Raw genomic sequence first — 25,422 nt, 5'->3', positions numbered from 1 at the left:
GCTTACAGTCAAATAAAATGTTAATGCACAACATTCATACAAAAGTCTTATAAATTTTTCAATACTTCATAAAAATTTACCTCCTTTCTAATGCAAAATGCAAAGAGTATTTTATTAACATATAATTTACAAAATACATGATTAAAATAGCCTAAGATTTAAAAAAAGGACAGTAGGATTAACTAAACTTAAAAAATTGGCTACATTTAGATTGTAAGATTAAAATGCTGCTATATAGCTGCCAACTTTTTTTTTTTTTTTTTGAAAACAGGTGCAACCAATAATCAAAGATTGCAAAGTTTAAGAATAGGCACTGCCATGATAACTATTAATGACCATGTTCTAATGAGTTAGCTCAAAAATTACAACTTCTCAAACTTATGCCTGAGGGTGGTAAAATGGTACTTATGACTGAACAGAGATCCCTACGTCTGAAGATGATGTGTTTCCTAACATTTGGCCATTCACCGTTTGTTCAGATTCTTCTAAAAGCAACCTCAGATCCTTTTCGGTTAGTTGTTGACCATGGGCACTGCCAGCATGAGACAGGAATAGATCTTTAAGAAAGCTCAATTCTTTTGTGAGGATCATAATTTTTTCTTCAAGCATCTCATTCTCTGCTCTTAGCTGATTGACTCGATCTAATGTCTGCTGAGTCTTTAATTTACTTTTGGTGCGAGATTTCTTCACAGCCAAATTGTTGCGTTCACGTCGTCGTTTATACTCATCACTATTTTTGTCCATACCTCCATGTTTTTTGGACCTTAATCTTTTACTGGAATGTTCACTGGAAGATTCAGAATCACAAGTAGGAGAACCATCCATTGAGTCTTTTGGTGAAATTGAGGATTTGGTCCTGGGTGCCATGATAATCACATGCAGTCCTGCCCTTAGTGGAAAAGATATTCATTCAAAGACAAAAACCTCCTCTTCTGTTAAAATTAGTGGTATCTAAAAATATGCAAATATTAAATTTGAAACAATTTTTTTTTTATATATTTATATTCATATCTGGGTTTAAATGTCACTTAAAATACAGTATAATTGAATATGTAAGACAATACAACCCCAGAAAACTTTTTATAATTTGAAATAACTATAACATATTCCATAATTTTACTTTTTCTTATATTCAGATAGTTATTTTTGTTAAAAAATGTTTGATATCTTATTTCATTAAAATCTGAAACATTTACACTTCATCTGCATTCAAAACATTCATACTTAACAATATAACTTTGTAAGTTGTTCTGTGCTGATATTCCTATTTGACCATATAATTTATATATAAGTTGTAATCTATTTGATTTAATAAGCTGTATAGTAATCAGTGTACGGTTCAAATTAGCTTTCAAAAGATTTCTAGGGTTAGCTAATAGAAGTTTGGTCTATATCTGTGAGAGTTCTGATTTTTAACTTCATATAAACCACAAAAATTGATTAGTCTCCCATTTTTAATTTAAGTTTTAATTATGGCCTTATTTTTATTTGGATTTAAAATCCTCTATCTTTGTTCCTTTAGACCATAAAATGGAACACCAAGAGGGTCCAAAAAGTTGTCAAATAGGCAAGCTTTATCTGATAATTTGAACATGTTAAAAAAAGCCTTCAATGGTTTGAGCATGCTCAATGCTGATGGGATTCTTCCTCTTGCTCAGAATAAATCGCCTGAGAGGGCATAAATTCAAATTGAGAAAAGACAGTTGTAGGATAGATATGTGGAAGTTTGCCTTTAGCCTGTGGGTGGTTGATTGCTGGAACAAACTTCTATCTGTCATTGTAGAAGTTGATAGCTTAAATAGATTCAAGGCAGAACTTGACAAACATTTGGAGCGAGCGGATGGGTGAAATAAGGGTTTTTTTTTATTTTTTGTTGGCTGATGCTATATAAGCTTGCTTTCTTGCATCATGTGCCTTTGCTAATGCTAATACTGTATTTTCTAGATGAGCTGCAGCCACATTTTAGGCAAATTTCGAGAAATATACAGCAAAAACATATCATACTGTATATATCTGGAAAACAAATTTACTAGTTCTTATTAAACAAAATGTCAGTGAAGAACAGAAGTTTTACTCATTACAGACTGCCAAGAATTTGTTACTCTGTCAGACTAATCATTACTAATATTATGTTTCTAAGCTTCTTAAATGGATACAAAAGTGTAGAGGCTAGATTATCAAAACTTTATTGATATTAAGGTCAGGAGGCTCGCACAAATTAACCATACCATGCTATTTCAGAATAGTCTAGGTTGGTTACGCAGATGGTCAGAAAAATGGCAATTATGGTTTAATTCTTCTCTAAATGTATTTAAGAATCTTCAAGTAAAGAAACCTTTGGGTGGCAGTGATCATAACGTACTTATGCAAGAATTATTCAATGAAATAACTACTGTCAAGGAAGAAATTTTGTTTTCACAAAGGTGATTATAATGGACTCAGACATTTTAAACTATTTTCAGTGGGACCAACTGATCATGTTAAAACATGTAACTCCCAAATGGAACATGTCCAGAATTAATCATAGAGACTTAACAAGTGATGTCAATTAACAAACTACTTAAGGTTTAGACCAAAACAGATGTCAGATTGAATGGATAAGCTTAGTGGCACAGAAGAAAAATGCATTGGTTGTTTGTAAATTGTCAGGGCACAGAGTCCTATGCTAAGTAGAAACCAGTCCATAATCAAGTTACTCAAGGGTTGGGAATGGTAAGGCAGATGAGTAGTCATAGACTAAGAGTACATGGACAAGTAGATTGAAATTTTTTGTGACTGCTAACACACAATTAGGATGAAGCACACTATCCACTAGATATGAATGGCATAACTGTTGATGACTCAATGATTCCCCTGTACAGGTTACTGATAAGCAAATATTTTGCACATACATTCATGCATGATGAAATTTTTAAAAATATGGATACTGGAAGTATACCTAATTCTAACTATGAGCTAAATGATTTTGTGAGTGAGAGGAAAATGGAAGAGAACCTGCTGAGGCTAAAAGTAAACAAGGCAGCTGGGAGTGAGAGCAATGGCAATACCAGGATTTTCTAATGGGTAGGATAGCAGGCACCAGTAGGGAAACCAGCATTCAGGGAATCATTAAGCTTTATTCAACATACAGCAGTAAAAATCTACATTATTTTGATCATGGAGGGAGGGCAGGAACAGCCCCTTTTTAGCACCTGAATGGGACTGTCACTGTCTAATAGAATTATTCAATTATATATTAAAAGCAGAAGAAAAAAAAGTAAGCAAACCTTCAGCCATAATTATTAGAGTATCCTTAGTTTCAAGGAAGGTACCTATGGATTGGAGATGTACAAATAACTCCTATTCACAAAAAGGAATGAAAGAAATTTTGTGAATAATTACAGAGCTGTAAGCTTGGCTTCTGTGCCAGGGAAAATAATGTAATCACTGTTTAATGAAGCAATGCAGGATAACATTGACAGGAATCCTTTCTGACGATATTTTGACCTGGTATTTTGACCAAATATATACAAATTTTCTTCTGTCAAATTGGAAGAAAAACTTTTAGGGTAGTTTTCCTACCAAGTTGATTAAAAACCCGATGCCACATACTTGCATGAAGAAGCAGTAAACATGTTAAGAGGAGATCTTGTCCGATCAATTTGATTAGCTACTAGGATGCAGTAACAAAGAAACTGGCCACAAAAAGTAAATTTCATCATCATATACTTAGATTTTAGTAACTGGAGCAGTGGCATTAAGGAATATTACTGCTATTAATAGAAGGATGGTTTCAGTAGCAGGAGAAAGAGTGATTATTAATGGCCACTACTCTTCATGTGCTAATGTTTTTAGTGGAATTGATAAAGGCATATGAAGCTTAATATCAAAATTTCTGATAATACAAAGGTTGGCAGGGTGGTTGATGAGAGTAATCAGGGTATATGTTAATTCGAGAAGATCTAAATAGATTAGATGGGCTGAAAAAATGAAACATATTTAACATTAATAAATGCAAGGCACTGCATTCAGGTTGAAGTAATCCTGCAATAACATGCCATTTGAGCAGAACAAAAAACTCAAGGTAGTTGACTGATAATATATATATATATATATATATATATATATATATATATATATATATATATAAAAAGGAAAAAAAAGGAATACAGATAACTATACAGTCCAACATGAAGTTTTCTGAACACTTTGAATCTAGGATGCTAGAGCAACTCATGGGGATTTCATCAATGATAAATAGGAACTTTGTCAGTAGGGACAAAGAAGTGATTATCCTTTTGTACAAGGCAATGGTCAGACCACCTCTAGAATACCCTAATGGTCTGGAAACCTCATTTTACAAAGGGCACAGATCCATTTTTCAGGATGCAAGAAATACAAGATTAGTTGGGTAAAAAAGGATTCTTATGAACAAAGAATGAGGTTCTGTAAATTGCAGTTACAGGAATCTAGACATCTGCCTAGCAACCTAAGTGAATGTATAAGGCTTTAAAAGGGTTAAGTAAACTAAATGCTGATGGCAGCTTTATTCTTCTCAGATGACACATACAAGGGGGCATTGTTTAAATTCAAATAGGATGACTGCAGGATATATAGGTAAAAAATTTGCCTTTAGAATTTGATTGATTATTGAAATCAACCTCTGCCTAATAAATTTAAAATTTCAATTAAAATCTAATTTTAACCTAAAATCTAATTTTCCATGCATCATGTTGCCAATAATAATACTAATGCAAAGTCCTATACACGGGAAGTAATAACACTATTTACAGATTAAGGAGGAAAGGAGTTAAATGATAGTCAATTACAAGAATGACTTGGGGGGAGGGGGGGTGATGAAATTGGCAGAATTAAATTTTTGATGTAATATAAATAGGTAGCCAGGAAGGTACAGTACTTTATCATTTACCAGATACGTGCACACTTGTTATTTGGTTTTTAGGAGCATTAGCAACTAAGGCCATATTGCTCCGGGATATGTGGTGGTCATTCCCTGACCTTTCCGCATCCTCCAATACATGCATGCAAAGGAAAAAAGAGGTTATAGTTTTGTTATATAAATCAATTACAAGATGCAATTGAATCAGAAACTGAATCAGAAAATCGACCACAGAATGTACACTTTAAAGAAGTATACATGGATGCGAACATTAAAATTTTTTCCTTGTTTTTTTTAATTTCTGTTATGGTTGACTTTCCAACCTCATAAAATCTTGCTAACAAAGACCCGCTTTCTCCCTTTGAAAGTCTGTTTAAAATCTCAATCTTCGATTTAATTGTTAATTTCTGTTCACTGACTTTTTTTTGGGGGAGGGATATCTAAAATAGTAAAAAAAAAAAATATGTGTCAATCAATCAGAGTAGAATAGATGTGCGGAAATTTGCCTTTAGCCAGCGGGTGGTTAATTGCTGGAACAAACTTCCATCTGTTGTGGATGTTGATAGGTTAAATAAATTTAAGGAGGAACTGAACAAACATTTAGAGGGAATTGTTTTGTAAATTTTTTCTTTTGGCTGATGCTGCATGAACTCATACACTTGCTTTCTTGCATCACATGCTGCTACTACTACTACTATTTTAAAAGACGAAGAAGACCATAACTTCAGTATGGTAAAATAAAACTCTATAAATGTCCAGAATCTCTTCATTCCTATATATAAACTTTGTAAACATTTTACTCCGTATCTCACTTGTGCATATTGTGTTAGTTGCAATTTCTGCATGCATTTTCTTTGTTATTGATTGACACATTTTTTTTTTACTGTTTTAGATTTTAGAACCCCCTTCCCCCCAAAAAAGTCAGTGAACAGAAATATCAGATTACAGTGTTATGTTTAGTTGGTACTGTATGTATATTAATAAGCTATGTACGTAAGCATAAATTGTATTTTGCTAAACTGTGAATAATATTCTTCCGACTTTCACATATCATTTAATTTTGTTAATTGGTAAGGTAAAATAAAAGTATAAATTTGTGCTTTATATCTTCATTTTTATAGCCTGTAGATAATATTCCTCCGATTTTCGCTTATTACAATTGCTGTTTAATAGAATCAAAATTCAATTTGCAAATGTGATCACAATAACTGGCATTTACTGCAATTATTTTTACACCAGCATTAAAAAAAATAAAAAAATTTAATGCTGACTCGTTCGGATTATTGACGTTCAACCGTATATCTACCAAGATACTGATGAATGATATTTAATAAAAGTATTATTTTATATCACTGTGTAAATCATAATTTAAAGTCCAAGGAAGTGAAGCCAGTCGACATCGATGGACAGGGCAGCGTCGAGTCAGTTTGGTGTGACATAAGCATAGGGAAATCAAAATTGAGAGTAGGAGTGTGCTATAGGCCTAATGACTCTGATGAGTATAATAAGATATTGTACAGGGAAATAGAGTGGGCCAGTAAATCAGAGTCTTATAATGGGGGACTTTAATTTCCCAGATATTGACTGGAATTTGTGGGTTGGTCACTCGCACACTAGCAAGGCTTTTGTGGATTTATTGGATGATTGTTTTCTACATCAGCATGTTCGTGAGGCAACAAGAGGGAGCAATACTCTTGATCTGATTATCAGTAGTGATTCTTCATGCATTAAGAACCTGCAGATAAATGAACCACTAGGTGGCAGTGATCACAGTGTGTTGAAGTGGGATTTACTCAAGGAGGTAACTATCAGAGGTAAAGGGAAGGGTTTTTGTTTTCTTAAAGGCGACTATGATGGTCTGAGACAGTATTTAAATTCTATACAGTGGGACCAACTGATGATGTTACCAACAGCAAACTCAAAATGGGAAGCATTCAAGGAACTAATCTTGGAGGCTACCAGGCTTTACATACCAACTAAGAAATATTGTTCAAGGTTTAGGCCTAAATGGTTGTCAGATGAACTAATGAGACATGTGGCAGAGAAGAAAAATGCATGGGATACATACAAATTAATGGGTGACATGGAAGCCTATGATAGATATAAGTTGGTCTGTAACCAAGTCACAAAGGAGATCAGGCAGGCAAAGGCAGACTATGAAAAATCCTTGGCAAAGGATGCAAAGAAAAACAGAAAAGAGTTCTTTACATACTTGAACTCGAAAAGGAAAGGGATGAATCAGATTGGTCCACTGGATATTGATGGTTCAACAGTTGAGGATCCTGCTCAGGTGGCTAACAATCTAAACGAGTATTTTGCATCTACATTCACGCATGAGGAGTTATTCAGGAAGGAGAATGATGTAGGTAAAGTAAACATTGGCAGTGAGCTGGATGATTTTGTAATAACTGAGAGGAAAGTGGAGGAGAGATTGTTGAGGATAAACATAAAAAAGGCACCTGGGGTGGATGGGATCTATCCAGTTATATTAAAGGAGGCAGCAAAGGAAGTAAGCAAACCCTTAGCCATAATTATGAGAGCTTCCTTGGACTCAGGGGAGGTACCTATGGACTGGAGATGTGCAAATGTGACCCCAATTCACAAAGGAGGTTCAAAGGCTGACACAAGTAATTATAGACCTGTTAGTTTAACTTCTGTTCCAGGTAAATTAATGGAGGCACTGGTTAAAGAAGCACTGCAGGATCATCTAGACAAGAATTCAGTTATAGCTCAGACGCAGCATGGTTTTGTTAAGGGCAGGTCTTGCCTGACCAATATGATTGGATACTATGATGTAGTCACAAAAGAACTGGATGCAGGGAATAACTTTGATATTATATATTTGGATCTTAGAAAGGCTTTTGATACTGTTGCACATGGAAGACTGCTGCACAAATTGGAGCAGTGTGGCATTGGAGGCAAATTGCTGCTATGGATAAGGGGATGGTTGAGTGGCAGAAGACAGAGAGTGGTAATCAATGGCCACTGCTCAACGTGGACTAATGTTATTAGTGGAGTTCCTCAAGGTTCAGTGTTGGGTCCGTTGTTGTTTTCGGTGTTTATGAATGATATTGATGATGGGATATCAAGTTTAATGTCCAAGTTTGCAGATGATACAAAGGTTGGCAGGGTCGTTAAGGACAATACTGATGCTATGCTGCTGCAACAGGATCTGGAAAGGTTGAACAGATGGGCTGAGAGGTGGCAAATGAGGTTTAACATCGACAAATGTAAAGTGCTGCATATGGGAAACAGTAACCCCAGAGCAACGTATCAACTCTGCGGTACTACACTGACAGTGGTGGAGAATGAAAAGGACCTGGGGGTAATTGTGCAGGCAGATATGAAGTTCTCTGAGCAGTGCAGACGAGCTGCAAGAGTAGCTCATGGTGTCTTGTCAATGATATACAGGAATTTTTCTAGCAGGGATAAGGAGGTGATTATTCCCTTGTATAAGGCAATGGTAAGGCCACATCTTGAGTACTGTATACAGGTCTGGAGGCCTCATTTCAAGAAGGATGTAGAGCTGCTGGAACGGGTACAGAGAAGGGCAACAAGATTAGTAAATGGAACAAAGGGTTGCTCTTACGAAGAAAGGCTTAAGTTTTGCAAATTACAGAGTCTGGAGACTAGGCACCGGCGAGGTGATCTGATAGAGGTGTATAAGGCTTTGAATGGTTTGAACATGCTCAATGCCAATGGGATTCTTCATCTTTCTCAGAATAATCACCTCAGAGGGCATAAATTCAAATTGAGGAAGGACGGATGTCGGATAGATGTGCGGAAATTTGCCTTTGGCCAGCGGGTGGTTGGTTGGTGGAACCGACTTCCATCACTTGTTGTTGAAGTTGATAGCCTAAACAAATTTAAAGCTCAACTGGACAGGTATTTCGAACGAACGGAGGGGTGAAATGGGAGTGGGTTTTTTTTTTTTTTTTTGGCTGATGCTGAATAAGCTTGCTTTCTTGCATCATATGCCTCTGCTAATGCTAATGCTAATTTTGTTAAATATATCAGTTAGCATCACAATCATGTGTGCACACATTTTTTGTTATTAAGCAGCAACAACCTGATCTTTGCTTCACACAATCTTATTTATGATTTTGTTATTAGTACAGTAATGTAAATTTTTTATTTCATCCTGTATTTGGAAGGTGACTTCAGTGAAAAGTTATGTTTACAGCATAGATTCGCTTCAATAACACAGGACAACAAGTATTTTTCATTAGAAAAAATACGCAAACTAGACAGATCTTTGGATGCCAGTTCCAAATCTGTTTCTATTTTCCTCCAGTACATCTAGATTTTGTGATGAGACTGATTATACTATTCACATACCTATTCAGTCAACCTACACAAATATATTTATTTATTATTATTGTTTATACATTTATATGTTAATTGTTTATATTTATATAATTGTTTGAATATATCTATATCCTTTTTATTTCATAATTTAATTATCTGATTATAAATTGTTTCAGGTAAGATCCAATGAATTAGTGAAACATTCATTCATGACTCAAAACGTATAAATGTCACACCAATAAATTCTGCTGTGCGTGCAGCTCTCTGCTAACTAAATCACAACAGTGTACAATCATAATGGATATTCAGAAAATTACAAGTTATACTTTGGCTGTCCTCCAGATGACCAAAATATGGCATGGGCACCACATATTATTCGTCGCACTTGTTCCAATGGATTATGTGAATGGTTGAGCAAAAGAAAAAAATAATTACCATTTGCCATATCCCTGATATGGAGAGAGAGCCAAAAGACCACGATGATAATTGTTACTTCTGTAATGTGAACATAACTGGATTCTCAGAGAAGAATAAACAAAAGATTAAACAAACTACCCGAGTCTGAATTTGGCAATGAGACTTCATGACAACAGTATGCCAATTCTGGTATCTGCACAGCATGGACTAGAACCTTTAGAAGGTGACATGGGATGCAATGAAGATGCAATTGGCAAGCAACCACCCGGTGAATTTAACTGACTGCCTTGCTAAAATTTAAGCGATTGTCGCCGGTACCGTATGGTACTACTCACTGATCTTGATTATTATTAATTTGTACATACTATGCAATCAATGTTAATGCGATCAGAAAATAACAGAAAATTTTATAATATTGCAAAGTATTACACTTCCCCACCTGGCTACTTCATAATGCCATTCGGCTGGCAAACTTTTTTGGGGAGAACACTGGCAAGTCCTGAAAACTTCAGCCAACCCTGAGTACATATACACCTGACAAAGAGGCATCAGAACTGGAGCTGTTTACTCAACATGAGTTAAATGACCTCATTACAGATCTAGCTCTCTCCAAAGATAAAGCTAAACTTCACCTTGAGACCACTTAGTTAAGAAAAATATCAAAGTGTGTTACTATCGAAAAAGAAACCAAATTTTGGTGATATCCTTTAGTAGACGGTATGATCTGCTACTACCATGATATCAACTGAGTTTTAGGGAATTGTCCCACGTACACATACTCTAACATGACAACTGATCAATGGAATATCTATAGTGACCTCAATGTTATTGGTATGTAAGAAGCATTTGCAAAATACCGTTTCCTATGCCTAAGGGACAACCAATTACTACAAACTGTTACATCAGATGTGACCACACACCTCAAAGAAGCAGGTATGGGCAAAGAATGAGTAATGTGCTGTATGTTCCTTTTGTGGGTCAAATGAAGATTTTCCAGTGACATCTTCACATTAATAAAGAGGGCCTAATGAAGAGTTTTGTTCTTTAGGCCAAGAACAATGCAATGAAAGTAGTGAAGAAGGGAATCGCTGTGGTGCCTCAAATCACAGAGCTTGTGCAGGATGAAAGCTTTTAAAAATTGTCTCAATCTATTAGAACTAAAAGCATGGAAGATGTTTAAATGGCTTTGTGGAAACTTTGTTGGGTAACCACTGGTCTCACATAAAAAGCTGAAGTTCAGAAAATGCTTGTCATGTACGGAATGTCATATTTCACTGAAACTTAATTTCTTGCATTTTCACTCAAACTTCCTTCTTGAAAACTTGGCATGGTGAGTGACAAGCAGGGGAAGCAATTTTATTATTAAGACTAACTCAATGGAAAATCACTACCATGGTTTCTGGAACAAACATGTTATCAGACTAATGCAACGTCGGGCACCTTTTTTTTTTTTACATTAGTGTAAAATAGGCCATTTTAACGATGTGTTAAAGTGTAAGTGTATTGGGTTTAAAAACTGTAAAAGTAATAAAAACATAATTGTAACCAGTCTCATGTATTTTGTAATGAAATCATCTTAACTAAGTTATAATGATATTAAGAGAAGTTGTATTACAAAAACTACATGTGCTAGGGAAAAACCAAGACACTATTTGAAATCAGTGTGCAAAACTGCTTCATAAGAAATGTGTTTATATCTTTGGTATGGGGGGGATTCATTTTGTTGGCAGTGTAATTATAGCAGGAGTGGAATGACCACAACACATCATACAAATTCTCTCCAGCAAATTGCTGAAACAAAATAAAATGCAACATCATTTAAATATTAAAAACAATCACCTTAAGAAGAGCAATATGCACTTTTGGTGAAATATGAAAATATCCTTCATTTAGCTTATTTTATGCTATAATTTAAAATAAAATAATTTTTTTTTTTTTTTTTTTTTTTTTTTTTAGTGGAAGCCCTCTTCCTTTCTCTGGTTTGATTTAGGTTCCAAAGCTTTAGTGAATTGTCAAAATGGGTCACATTCTAAAATGTTGGGAACTGCCACCCTCAACAGTTGAGCATTGAATAAGGGGTAGTTTATTCTCACTCTTTTTTGGGGGAGGGGAAGAAACACAGGACATAAAAACTGATTAACAAACAAAAATATTTCTAAATCATCTTCAGAATTTGCCTTGCCATATTTGAAAGAATGCAGATTTAAAAATAAAATTAAAAAGCTATCTGCCTCTCTATATGCAATCTGCTAAATATATAACTACTCACATCTTGGCTTCCAGAAATGCTAGAGAAAAAAGGTTTCTAACAACTTGCCTCTCCGAATTACTGTATTTTTTATATATTTTTGTATCTTTTTTTTATGATGTAACTCATTCATGCACACATAACGGGCAGAGACCACCTTCCTGCAGATAGGTCGATTTTAGAGAGGTTACTTTCGCCAAGAAATGGTTGACCACTGATAAATTATGTTAAAGCCAGTTTTACTTTATTTATTCATTTTTATTTATTTTTGGGAAATGAGGTAAACCTTGCATCATTTGGCCCCTATACTAAATCAGAGGACTCAGTTCCTACTAATTAAAACAACTCAGTTTCCCTGCACATAAACCAACCATCAACAGAATTTAATTTAGACCTTTCAAAAAAAATAGCAAAATAAATTCACAAACCAAAAAATTCACATAGCATGAAATGCATTGCAAAACAATTTCATTTGCACTTTCAGGAACTACTACATTGTTAAATATTTAAAAGTATGAGCAGAATTATGACACAGCATGAGTTTGTTGAAAGGAAGTCTTGTCTGACCAATTTGACTGGAAACTATGATCTGGTAAAAAAGAAACTGGATGCAAAAAATAATTTTGATATCATATACTTGGATTTCAGGAAAGCTTCTGATACTGTTGCACATAGAAGACTACTGCACAAACTGGAGCAGTATGGCATTAAGGGCAAGTTGCTACAATGGACACTGATCTTTGTGGACTAATGTTATTAGTGGGGTTCGCCAAGGATCAGTGTTGAGTCCATTGTTGTTTTGTATATTTATCAATGATATTGATGAAGGTATATCAGGCTTAATGTCCAAATTTGCAAATGATACAAAGGCTGGTAGAGTTATTAATGACAGTAATTACAGCATGCTACTGCAACAGGATCTAGAAAAGTTGGACAGGTGGGCTGAGAAGTGGCAACTGAAGTTTAACATTGACAACTGCAAAGTATTGCATATCGGTAGCAGTAACTCCAGAAAAATTACCAACTGTGTGATACTACACTCAGGGTAGTAGAGAATGAAAAATACCTGGGGAGAATTGTGCAGACAAGCAGCCAGAGCAGGTCAAGGGATCTCGTCAATGATATACAAGAATTTTGCTAGTAGAGAAAAGGTGTTATCCATTTGCATAAGCCAATGGTCAGAATGGTCTTAAGAGTGGTATTAATTGCATAAGACCACACTTCGAGTACAGCGTACAGTTCAGGATGCAGAGTTGTTAGAACAAGCACAGAGAAGGGCAACAAGACTGGTGAGGGAAACAAAGGGTTGCTCTTACCAAGAAAGGCTTAAGTTTTGCAAATTGCAGCATCCGGAGACTAGCAACCTGTGAAGATTTCTCATTGAGGAGTATAAGTCCTTGAATGGTTTGAGCAGGCTTATTGCTGATGGGATTCTTCCTTTTGCTAATTTTATGAATCTGAGGGGGCATAAATTCAAATTGAAAAAAGGACAGTTTTAGAATAGATGTGCAGAAATTTGTCTTTAGCCAGCAGGTAGTTGATTGCCGGAACAAACTTCCGTCTGTCGTTGTGGAAGTTGATACATTAAATAAATTCAGGGAAGAACTGGACAAACTTCTGGAGAAAATGGATGGGTGAAATGGGAAGGTTTTTTTTGCAGATGCAGTATAGCATTAGCATAGGCATATGATGCAAGAAAGCAAGCTTATGCAGCATCAGCCAAAAAAAAAAAAAAAAAAAACCCTCTCCCATTTCACCCCTCCATTCGTTCCAAATACCTGTCCAACTCAGCCTATTTATTTAGGCTATCAACTTCCACAACAAAGGATGAAAGTCTGTTCCACCAATCAACTATCCACTGCCTAAAGGCAAACTTCCGCACATCTATCCAACATCTGTCTTTCCTCAATTTGAATTTATGCCCTCTCATGTGATTATTCTGAGCAAGAGGAAGAATCCCATCAGCATTGAGCATGCTCAAACCATTCAAGGCTTTATATACCTCAATCAGATCATCTCGTAGGTGCCTAGTCTCCAAACATTGTAATTTACAAAATTTAAGCCTTTCTTCGTAAGAGCAATACTTTGTTCCATTCACTAATCTTGTTGCCCTTCTCTGTACTCGTTCCAACAGCTCTACATCCTTCTTAAAACAAGGCCTCCAGACCTGTACACAGTACTCAAGGTGTGGCCTGATCATTGTCGTATACAAGGAGATAATCACCTCCTTATCCCTGCTAGAAAAATTCCTGTGTATCATTGACAAGACACTATGAGCTACTCTTGCAGACTGTATACACTGCTCAGAAAACTTCATATCTGCCTGAACAATTACCCCCATGTCCTTTTCGTTCTCTACCACTGTCGGTGTAGTACCACAGAGTTGATACGTCACTCTGCGGTTACTGCTTCCCATATATAGTACTTTATATTTGTAAATGTTAAACTTCATTTGCCACCTCTCAGCCCATCTGCTCAACCTTTCTAGATCCTGTTGCAGCAGCGTACTGTCCTTAACAACCCTGCCAACCTTTGTATCGTCTGCAAACTTGGACATTAAGCTTGCTATACCATCATCAATATCATTTATAAATACAGAAAACAACAATGGACCCAACACTGAACCCTAAGGGATTCCACTAATAACATTAGTCCTCGATGAGCAGTGTCCATTGATTACCACTCTCTGTCTTCTCCCACTCAAACCATCACTTTATCCATAGCAGCAGTTTGCCTCCAATGCCACACTGCTCCAATTTGTGCAGCAGTCTTCCATGTGCAACAGTATCAAAAGCCTTTCTAAGATCCAAATATATGATATCAAAGTTATTCCCTGCATTCAGTTCCTTTGTGACCACATCATAGTATCCAATCAAATTGGTCACGCAAGACTTTCCCTTAACAAAAACATGCTGTGTCCGAGCTATAACTGAAGTCTTATCTACTATGATCCTGCCGTGCTTCTTTAACCAGTGCCTCCATTAATTTTCCTGGAACAGAAGTTAAACTAACTGGTCTTTAAATACTTGTGTCGCCCTTTGATCCTCCTTTGTGAATTGGGGGTCACATTTGCACATCTCCAGTCCATGGTGTACCTCTCCCCCGAGTCCAAAGAAGCTCTCATAATTATGGCTAAGGGTTTGCTTACTTCCTTTGCTGCCTCCTTTAATATTACTGGATAGATCCCTTCCACTCCGGGTGCCTTTTTTATATTTATCTTCAACAATTTCTCCTGCACTTTCCTCTCAGTTATTACAAAATCATCTAGCTCACTGCCTGAGTTTAACTCACCTCTGGCATTCCCTTCCTTGGATAACTACTCAAGGGTGAATGTAGATGCAAAATACTCATTTAGTTTGTTAGCCACCTGAGCAGGATCATCAACAGTTGAACCATCACTATCCAGTGGACCAATCTCATTCATCCTTTTCCTTATAGAGTTTGCATCCTTTGCCATGGATTTCTCATAATCTGCCTTTGCTTGCCTAACTTGTGAGTTGATTACAGACCAGTTTATATCTATTATAGGCTTCCATGACACCCATTAATTTATATGTATACCATGCATTTTTCTTCTCTGCCACATGTCTAATTACGGCGCCTCCATAGCCAGGTGGACAGGAGCGGCAGTGCGTCGCACATGCTTCTTGATTAGACCGGGGTTCGAGCCCTTTACTACCAAATACAGAGGATGCGGAAAGGTCAGAGAATGACCACCGCATATCCCCGGAGCAATATGGCCTTAGTTGCTAATGCTCCTAAAAAACCAAATAACAATAACATGTGTAATTAGTTCATCTGACATTCACTTAGGCCTAAACCTTGAACAATATTTTTTAGTTGGTATGTAAAGCCTAGCAGCTTCCAAGATAAATTCTTTGAATGCTTCCCATTTTGAATTTGTTGTTGGTAACATCATCAGTTGGTCCCACTGTATAGAATTTAAATACTGTCTCAGACCACCAGTCACCTTTACGAAAGCAAAAACCCTTCCCTTTACCCCGATGGTAGTTACCTCTTGGAATAAATCCCACTTCAGCAAACTGTGACCACTGCCACCTAGTGGTTCCTTTATCTGCAGGTTTTTAATGCATGATGAATCACTATTGATAATCAGATGAAGAGTATTACTCCCTCCAGTTGCCTCTCGAACATGCTGATGTAGAAAGCAATCATCCAATAAATCCACAAAAGCCTTACTAGTGTGTGAGTGACCAATCCACAAATTCCAGTCAATACGTGGGAAATTAAAATCCCGCATTATAAGACTCTGATTTATTGGCCCACTATTTCCCTGTAAAGTTTCTTATTATACTCATCAGAGTCATTAGGCCTATAACATCATCATCATCAGCCATTTTCAATCCACTGCAGGATGAAGGCCTCTCCAGCAACTTTCCAGTTCCTTCTGTTTTGAGCACTGGCCATCCATTTACTACCCAAAAACTCATGAATTTCATCTATCCATCTCCGCCTTTGTCTTCCAGGTTTTCTTCAAGCTCCTCTTGGGTACCATTCTGTTATTTTCTTAGTCCATCTGTCATCATGTCTTCGAGCTATGTGTCCTGCCCAAGACCATTTTAGTTCTTTAGTTTTGATAAGAATGTACTTTACTTGAGTTTGCTGCCTAATCCATGTGTTTCTCTTCTTATCTAACAGTCTGATTCCCAATATAATTCGTTCCATTCTTCGCTGTGTAGTTCTCAGCTTCTCTTCCATTCTTTTTGTGAGTGTCCAAGTTTCACTTCCATAAGTCATGGTGGGGAGTATACATTGGTTCATTATTTTACGTTTCAGACAAACTGGGATATTGCTCTTCAGTATGTGACTATATTTCCTGAATGCTATCCATCCAAAATTTATTCTTCTCTTGACTTCCAGCCATTTATCATTATTACAGCTAATAACTTGTCCCAGATAAGTATATGACTCCACCTTTTCAATTACTGCTCCTTCAATCATTATTTCCCTTTCCGTGGCATACTTGTTCATCATTACTTTTGTTTTAGCCATATTCATCTTTAGTCCAAAATCCTTACTAACTGTGCATAACTGATTAAGATTTTCCTCTAATTCTTTGGGATCGTGGCTTATAACCACAATGTCATCTGCAAATCGTAAATGGTTTAGGTACTCTCCATTCACATTGACTCCTTTCTGCAACCAGTCTAATCTTCTGAAAGCTTCCTCAAGGGCAGCAGTAAACATCTTCGGAGATATTGTGTCTCCTTGTCGAACTCCTTTCTCGATTTTAAATTTGCTACTGTCTTTGTCTAGTCTAATAAAGGAGGTAGCACTCTCATATATTTTCTTCAAAATCATAATATATGGGGTATCTATGCCTTGTCTTTCCAGTGCCCGAAACATTGCCTTATGCTGTATGGAGTCAAATGCCTTTTCATAATCCACAAATGCCAAGCATAATGGTGTTTTATATTCATTTGCTTTCTCCATTAGCTGTGATATTATGTGAAGGTGATCCATAGTTGAGAATCCTGTCCTAAAGCCAGCTTGCTCTTTCGGTTGATTCTCATCAAGTATTCTTTCTAATCTGTTAGTAATGACCCTTGTGAACAACTTGTAGATGTGGGATAACAAGCTAATTGGTCTATAATTTCCAATTTCTGATTTATCTCCTTTCTTATGCAGCAAAACTATGATTGCATTATTCCACTGCTTAGGCGTCACACCTTTTCTAATGCACTTTGTGAAGATCCTTGCCAGTTTTTGTGTTATGTCTCTTCCTCCCAATTTTAACAACTCTACAGTAACTTCATCTTCCCCTGGGGCTTTCCGATTCTTCATTTTCTTCGATGCATGTTCTACCTCATTAGGAAGAATATCAGGTATGTCGTATGTGTTGCTACTTTGCAATCCATCTTCCCCACGCCTTTTAATTTTGATCTCCCAATGCTTATGTCACTCCAAACTGACTCAACACTGCACTGTCCAGCGATGTCGACTGGCTTCACTTCCTTGGATTTTATGTATTTCTTAACTAATAGCATAACCCCTTCTCCCTTCCTATCCTGTCTATCCTTCCTGTACACATTGTACTCTGCAAATTCTGGTTCTGCATTCCTTATCTCTGATATCACAACAATATCTGCCTCTGATGTTCTGAGCAATACCTCAAATTCATCGATTTTATTTACCAAACTCCTAGCATTGGTGTACATGCAAGTATACATGCACCTGTTCCTATTCTTAGCTACCTTAACACAACCCATGTGTTAACTTGTACTGTAATGACTCCCAGCAGTCTTTGAAATACCCTGCATCTTGTTTTCCAGGCTGCTGCTCATTCCAATAGAAGCAGTGCAAGAATCACTTTCACCTCTGCCAGTGGCTACTGTTAATCTATTAGTCCTTGTATCCCTCCCCCCAAGCTAGCAGTTTTCCGACCCACCTAACACTGTCTCGATAGCATCAGTAAATATTCTTGCACTCCTATTTAAGTGTATCCCATCCCTGTAGAAGCAGTCTCTCCTGTTAACAAGTACAGACCAGGCTGAAAAAAAATTCTATCCCTCGAGCCTTGCACAATCTTTCCAGGGCCGAATTGATCGACAAGGCTCTCATCATATACTCCCTACTATCGTGTCTGGGCAGAATTGTAGACACTTTCAAATTCAACCCTAATTCACAGCTTTTTTTCAACAGTGACCTGTACTTGTTAAGTAATTCTGCCGGTCTCCTACTCTTAATATCATTGGTGCCAACATGTACAATATCACCTTTTGTGCCCTTAAAAGATGATATCCGCTCTACAGTGTCATCAACCTCTTTGCCCCTGGCAGACATACCCTGGTCCTGTTCCACCTATCCTTTTTACATAGCATGTTCCCCGTTTCCCTGACAATAGAGTCACCAACAACTGCAAGTTCCTGTGGGACCAGTGCATTCTGCCTTGGGGGTTGCTGCTGTGTTGCATGATGATCAAGTGCAAGCTCTGGCGTTGATGTGGGCAGCTGAGAGCTCGATGGGGCCCTCAATTTAGTTCCTTCGAGGGCATCCTCCCTGTCCTTCAAGCTCTCATATAGGCCCATAACAACGCTGAGTTGTCACCTCATTTCCTCACACTCCTTACATCGTGCATACACAAAGCATCCCCCTTAGCAATATCATGTCCCATTCCTGATTGCTCCATAAACATCAAGCAAGCAGTGCATTTTAAAAGGCTGTGATTCTTGCATCATATGCCTCTACTAATGCTAATTAACATACAATTGCAGAATTCACCTCAAATTTTTTTTACAATAGATTTCCTTTTTTCTACCAAATACAAACAAAAAAAAAAAAAAATGCCTTGTGGGTAAAAACCAGTTGTGATCACAATGTTCTGATCGTGAAGAGGCTTAACAGTTCCCACTAAAATAACAGTCAAGCTAAGAAAAAAAGAAATTAAAAGTACACAGATTAACCCATTTGACATTATCATAGTGCCAAACAATACAAGAATAAAAATGGCTGTGGATAATAGACTCCATGGATAAAAGAGATCGACGCCAAGTTTGAGTAAGTTTTCTACATGTAAGTTAACATCTACTAGAAGAGAAACTGGTTATTAAAAGAACAAGAGTTGGGCAATCACATAGGATTTCCTGATATTCAAAACAAGGGAATAATTTATATTTTATCATTTTCAATGAATAGTATTCTACCAGTGAGGTGAGTACAACTGGAAATAAAAAAGCAGCCAACAGTATAACTATTAATATCAGAGAGAAAAATCGATAAAAGTAAAGATTTGAAGCAAGAAATTCAAAAAATCTGTGGTGAATTGACAGAAATGGCAAATTTTAATACTTTAATTAAAAGATGTACAAAGTAGAATAAAAAGTTTCAGAACTAAATTTTTAGTGGAACAAATATAATATTTACAGATAATTACACATGAAAATTTTCAAAATAATAACCTTTGACATGTACACAAATCATAAACTGCAAAAAAAAAAAAAAAAAAAAAAACTTGGCAATTTTTTTTTAAGTTTCTTGATTGCATTTGGCGTGGCCACCATAAATTCTGCGTCACTAAAAAATTGTTGTCCCTGTAATTTTTGATTTCGCAAAAAATACAATTCATAAGGTGCAAGGGTAAGTGAATAAAGAGGTGTTTTAATAGAATGTTTGGAAACATATGCAGAAATGACACTAGGGGCTCACATCTGGTGAGTATAGGCTTGGCACACCCAGGGTCCTGAGCTGGATATCATCATTCTTCTCTTTCTTGATGATTCCTTTCTACTTTTGACTCTCTCTCTCTCTCTCTCTCTCTCAGGGTAACTCGGGATTTTTTTTTTTTTTTTTGGCTGGTGCAGCATAAGCCTCAGGCTTCCTTGCACCATATAGCTAATAATAATAATAATAATAATAAATTGTCACAAGATGAGCAGGAGAACTGTCATGGAGTACTTTCCAATTTTTACTTCCCCCACATAAACTCTTCCTCCTGATTGCATGTCCCAAATACTTAATGATGTTTAAGTACATAGTCTTACTAACACAGTATCCATTTTGCCTTCATAATAATAAAGAAAATAGTTCACACGTCAATCCAAATTTTTTTTTTCTTTCTTGGAGAGACACTTTGATCTTCCATTCAAAGTACTGATCTTCTATCTGGTGGTTGTGAAGATAACACCATGTTTTTCTTTCTGTCACTACTGTTTTTAGAAATACAGGATAGTTATCACTAATTTCAACCATAACATGCTACATCTCCTACACTTTGGATCATCTTCAACAATATATCCATTTTGAAGTATTGGTGCAATTCAAATATCCTACCATTTGATAAATCTTTTTCATTGTTATACTTTAACAATAATATCTATAGTCTCTGATATTCATTTCTTATTGCAAAATGAACCACTGACAAAAGTTTCTGCATTTATTTATATCTTATGGCAACAATTCTTGTACTGTGAAATGGATACAAATGCTGATCATGTGATGTCCTCCATATGCTTACAGATGAAATATTCACACAATCTGACAACCTTCTGGTACTTTGTAAAGGCAGAAGATACAAACTTATAAGATACAAAGTATTTGCTCCTCAAGACTTGCACAATTAATCAAAATCTCTCTCTCCCAGTGTTTATTTGTAATGGTTTCAACATAACTGTTTCTCTAAGTTGTCATTCCACAGCAGCAGATGTTTTCACAATTTGGTACTCAATGAGTTGAAAAATTTTCAGCATATCCGTGAACAGTAATAACTGTCACTATATTTAGGAACCTTGCTGTGTAGTGTAATGAATTAATGTGAAATATAAATAATATTAATTAGACCATGTGAATTTTGTTATTATTATTATTAGCTATATGGTGCAAGGAAGTCTGAGGAAGTATGCTGCATCAGACAAAAAAAAAAAATTCCCGAGTTACCCTGAGAGAGAGAGACAGAGAGAGAAGTAGAAAGGAATCGCCAAGAAAGAGAAGAATGATGATATCCAGCTCAGGACCCTGGGTGTGCCAAGCCCATACTCACCAGATGTGAGCCCCTGGGGTTATGTACAAAGTGTTACAATAAATAAGTTGAACACTCACACAATAGATCTACTTAATAACTGCTCCAACACTTAACCCTATCATCAGGACCAATCAGAAAATACTTGACAGATAGAAGTACATGCCAGAAGACTATCACACTGTTTATTTAGTGTTATATCTCACATGAATGGGTTGAGCATGCTGAATTTTGATGGGATCCTTCCACTTGTTCAGATTACGAACCTAAGGGGGCATAAATTCAAATTAAGAAAAGACAGATGTAGATTAGATGTGTGGAAATTTGCCTTTAGCCAGCGGGTGGTTAATTGCTGGAACAAACTTCCATCTGTCGTTGTGGAAGTTGATAGGATGAATAAATTTAAGTAGGAACTGGACAGGCATTTGGAGGGAATGGTGTGATTTTTTTTTTTTTTGGCTGATGCTGCATAAGCTCATACACTTGCTTTCTTGCATCAAATGCCACTGCTGCTGCTACTACTACATTAAGTCATTATGAATAACCAAGTAATCTTCCCTCAACACATTTGTTGTAACAATTGTACAGTAATTCCAATTTTAGAGCTTTCTAAAGAGACTAAATTGATTTATACAGTTAATCACACTGAGATCAGTAATGTATTTCTAGCTTCTTGCTCATAATTTATTTACAGTATGAATAGTGCTCAAAGATACTGACAACTGGAATGCTGATATTTGGCAAAAAAAAATTAAATAAATAAATAAATAAAATTATATTTTTTGACAAAAATTTTAATTTTGAAACAGAATGCTTAACAGTGTTGATGCACTCTGAATATTCTCCTTGGCCTCTTCAGGAGTCTCAATTTGATATTGCACAACGTTTTCTTTGCTTATCACATATAGTCAGGTCTGGACTTCTTGCTTGCCAAACAATCATGTTGATGACCTTTTAAGCTGGCAACTAGGCCATGGTCACAACTAGGCCAACTCTGCTTCAGTGTTTCTTTGGTTCATACACATCCTATTAAAAGGATGTATTAACTATACAGGAAACTTAATTTTTGAAAAATGAGGCAGATATTTGATGAGCCATAAATTTTCTAATGTTGATGGTTGGTGTAGGTACACCAACCAACAATAGTAATATCAAAATATACTTTATTTCTGTCCCATATGTTGAACAGTGGCACAAACAACTTAACAGATTATTTAAAGATACCAAATTTAAAATTGTAGCCAGGCCAATACAGAAATTACACACTATACTGAACAATCGCTCAGTCCTTTCCTCGTTCGCAACACAAATAAATGACCTAGTATACAACATTTCTTGTGGTGATTGTGACTTGTCTTATCAGGGTTCTATGCGATTTCCTCTGAATTTTCATGTTAATCAACACGCGGCCTCAGTTCGTGCTTCTCATTCAGCAGCGTCAGAATTAGCCTTTCGTGCCGTCAACGAAAAACACTTTTTTGTTTTTGTTTAACGAGGCCAAAATACTTAGTGTCCAACGTAATTATACAAGACAATTAATTTCAGAAACCATCGAAATTAAATTACATGAGAATTTTGTTAATATTCGCCAGCCATATCTAATCTCTGACTCGTGGTCCTTTACACACATGCGCGAAGACAAATAATCCCTATTTAAGTCGCATGCTCACCCCTATTCGGTAATTTTCATTCCTGTGATCATGACATATGGTCGAAAACCATTGTCAGCTTCAAGAAGGAAAATCGTTCTGCATTTTTTTCGTTAAATTAATTAATTTAATTTTTAATTGCATTAAAATTGATTTTTAATTATTGTTAATTATTTCTTACTGTAATGTAAGATTTTTGATTTTTTTAAAATTGTTTTTGTTTTAATTTCTGGAGAGTATCATATGGAAGTGTTCTACATATCATATTGAGGTAAATTTCTCTTATTCTTTTACAAATATTGATATCAACGTAGAACATATTGAGCATAATAGCTCTGGTTCATACTATCATATCTCAAAGGTGCATGTGTGGCAGAAAAACAACACTTCAAGAGTGAAGCTGTTCTACTCTAAGGACTGTATGGAAAAATAGGATGTCTAGCACAGCAAATAACACCTGAATTTAATCAAGCCAAGAACTACCTTATTTCAACCCATACCATGCACAGAGAATTAAAGAAACTGGGTAATTGGCAGTCACCTACCTACTCAGAAGCCATCTTTTTCAGAGAAAAACAAAAATCTGCTTGTAGTGGTCCACAAGGACATCACAGTTGAACCGTGAAAGAAAGTCACATGGTCAGACTAATCATGATACGCTTTGTTTTGAACTGATAACAGGCAGGGAGTATGGCGAGAACCCCGCAAAGCAATAAACCCTGCTTGCTTTGTTAAGACAGCCCAAGCACCTTGAGGTGGTATCATGGTATGGGGAATGTTTTGTTGGCATGCACTGGGTCCGTTGATACCAATGGAAGGTCAAATATCATCCAGGGTACTAAATTACCTAAATTTTGTTTCAGATCTACTGCACCCTTCAATTACACTTTTATCCCGAAGGTGATGGCCATGGATAACAATACAACAGTACATCATACCAGAATTGTGCAAGAATGGCTTGGAGAACATGAAACGCATTTCCACCATCTTCTCTGGCCCTCACATTCACTTAATCTCAATCCTATTAAGAATGTGTGGGATATGATGGAGAGTGCTATTCAGCAATGAAGTCCTCTTCCTTCAACTTTGACTCAGCTACACAATATTTTATTGGAAGAATAGTTACAATTAGACGGAAATGCACTAAAGGGGTGAAGTAGAAGTGGTTTTTTTTTTTTTTTTTGGCTGATGCTGCATAAGCTTGCTTTCTTGCATCATATGCCTCTACTAATGCTAATGCTAAAAAAACACCTTATAGAATCCATGCCTTGCCACACACTTGCTGCTTGCTAATCAAAACAAAGGCCACCTTTGTTCTGAATACCAGCAAGCATTCTTGCTGGAGATATAACCATTAGTTTAGTTGTCTTACAGAAAAGTATTGGTCAATTCAGGGCAGACTGGCCCCAGGTGGTCAGGCAACAATCGCCACCAGGACCAATAGCATTTGTAGGATGTTACATCAGACGGGGAAGATGGGGTCAGAACTGTTGAGAGTCAACTGGGACAACTATAGCCAGTCTGCCTCTGATCCCAGATGAGCCGATATTGTGGACAACTGTGACGGGGCAGGGTGATTATGATCAATAGCTTCAATATACATCACTCCAGATAAAATGAACAAGCATAAAATCATATAATCCAAACTGAACATATTTTTTTATTATCTATGTAAATTCAAAAGGATATTTCATTATTACTACATGAAATCACTTTAATCTACGTTTTTCCATACTTTCTAATGCATGTATATATGTGCCACCGACAAGTTGATGGTTATTTTGAGCAACTTTTTTTGTTTGACGTTATATTGTTATGAATTGTATCCAAAACAATGTAACATGTCAGACAAAAAAGTTGCTAAAAAAAACTACCAATCTGTTGGTAGCACAAATATACATGCATTAAAAAGTATGGAAAAATGTGACAAAGAGATGCAGATGTAATGTTGGAAACATATTTTTCTAACATTCTGTCAAGTTTTTTTTTTTTTTTGGCACAACAGCAACTTTAGTCATATTGCACCTAACTGTTGATATTAGTTGTAGCAACAAGTGGGAATTGTTATAATGATATCCTTTGAGTATGCACACACTAACTTTTTTTTTTTTTTTGGCTGACGCTGCATAAGCTTGCTTTCTTGTATTGTATGCCTCTGCTAATGCTAATTTGCATACTAGTCTAGCAGAAAGTTGCTTTGATTGACTGTGCATGTTTTTCTCACTTGTTGCATGTAGTGAAAATGTAAAAATCTGAGCTACGCACAAACATTAATCCTTTCAGGAATGAACACAGTGATCTACAGATTTCGTGCAGAGCAAACACACTGATTTTACATACATTTCAAGTGATGTATTCTTTTATATACAAATTTGCCGTAATTTTTTCAAGTACACGATGCCATCTTTTATGTGGTACTAAGGGTAGACATGGTGTTGACAGATGG

General features: G+C 36.3%; 1 protein-coding gene across 1 annotated transcript in view; it reads right to left on the bottom strand.

Annotated features, from left to right (window-relative positions):
* Positions 1 to 313: 313 nt before the first annotated feature.
* LOC150078801 (CCAAT/enhancer-binding protein gamma-like) overlaps positions 314 to 25,422 on the bottom strand; it is a 39,248-nt gene continuing 14,139 nt past the window's right edge. Inside the window, exon 2 of the mRNA XM_090382749.1 lies at positions 314 to 951. Coding sequence (XP_090238875.1) covers positions 406 to 867 — 462 coding nt within the window. The 5' untranslated portion in view covers positions 868 to 951 and the 3' untranslated portion in view covers positions 314 to 405. The remainder of the gene's footprint in view (positions 952 to 25,422) is intronic.

The sequence above is a fragment of the Mastigoproctus giganteus genome, chromosome 10, assembly GCF_048544385.1.
Source record: "Mastigoproctus giganteus isolate SK-2022 chromosome 10, ASM4854438v1, whole genome shotgun sequence".
Taxonomy (NCBI): Eukaryota; Metazoa; Arthropoda; class Arachnida; order Uropygi; family Thelyphonidae; genus Mastigoproctus; species Mastigoproctus giganteus.
This window is presented reverse-complemented; position numbering and strand designations above follow the sequence as displayed.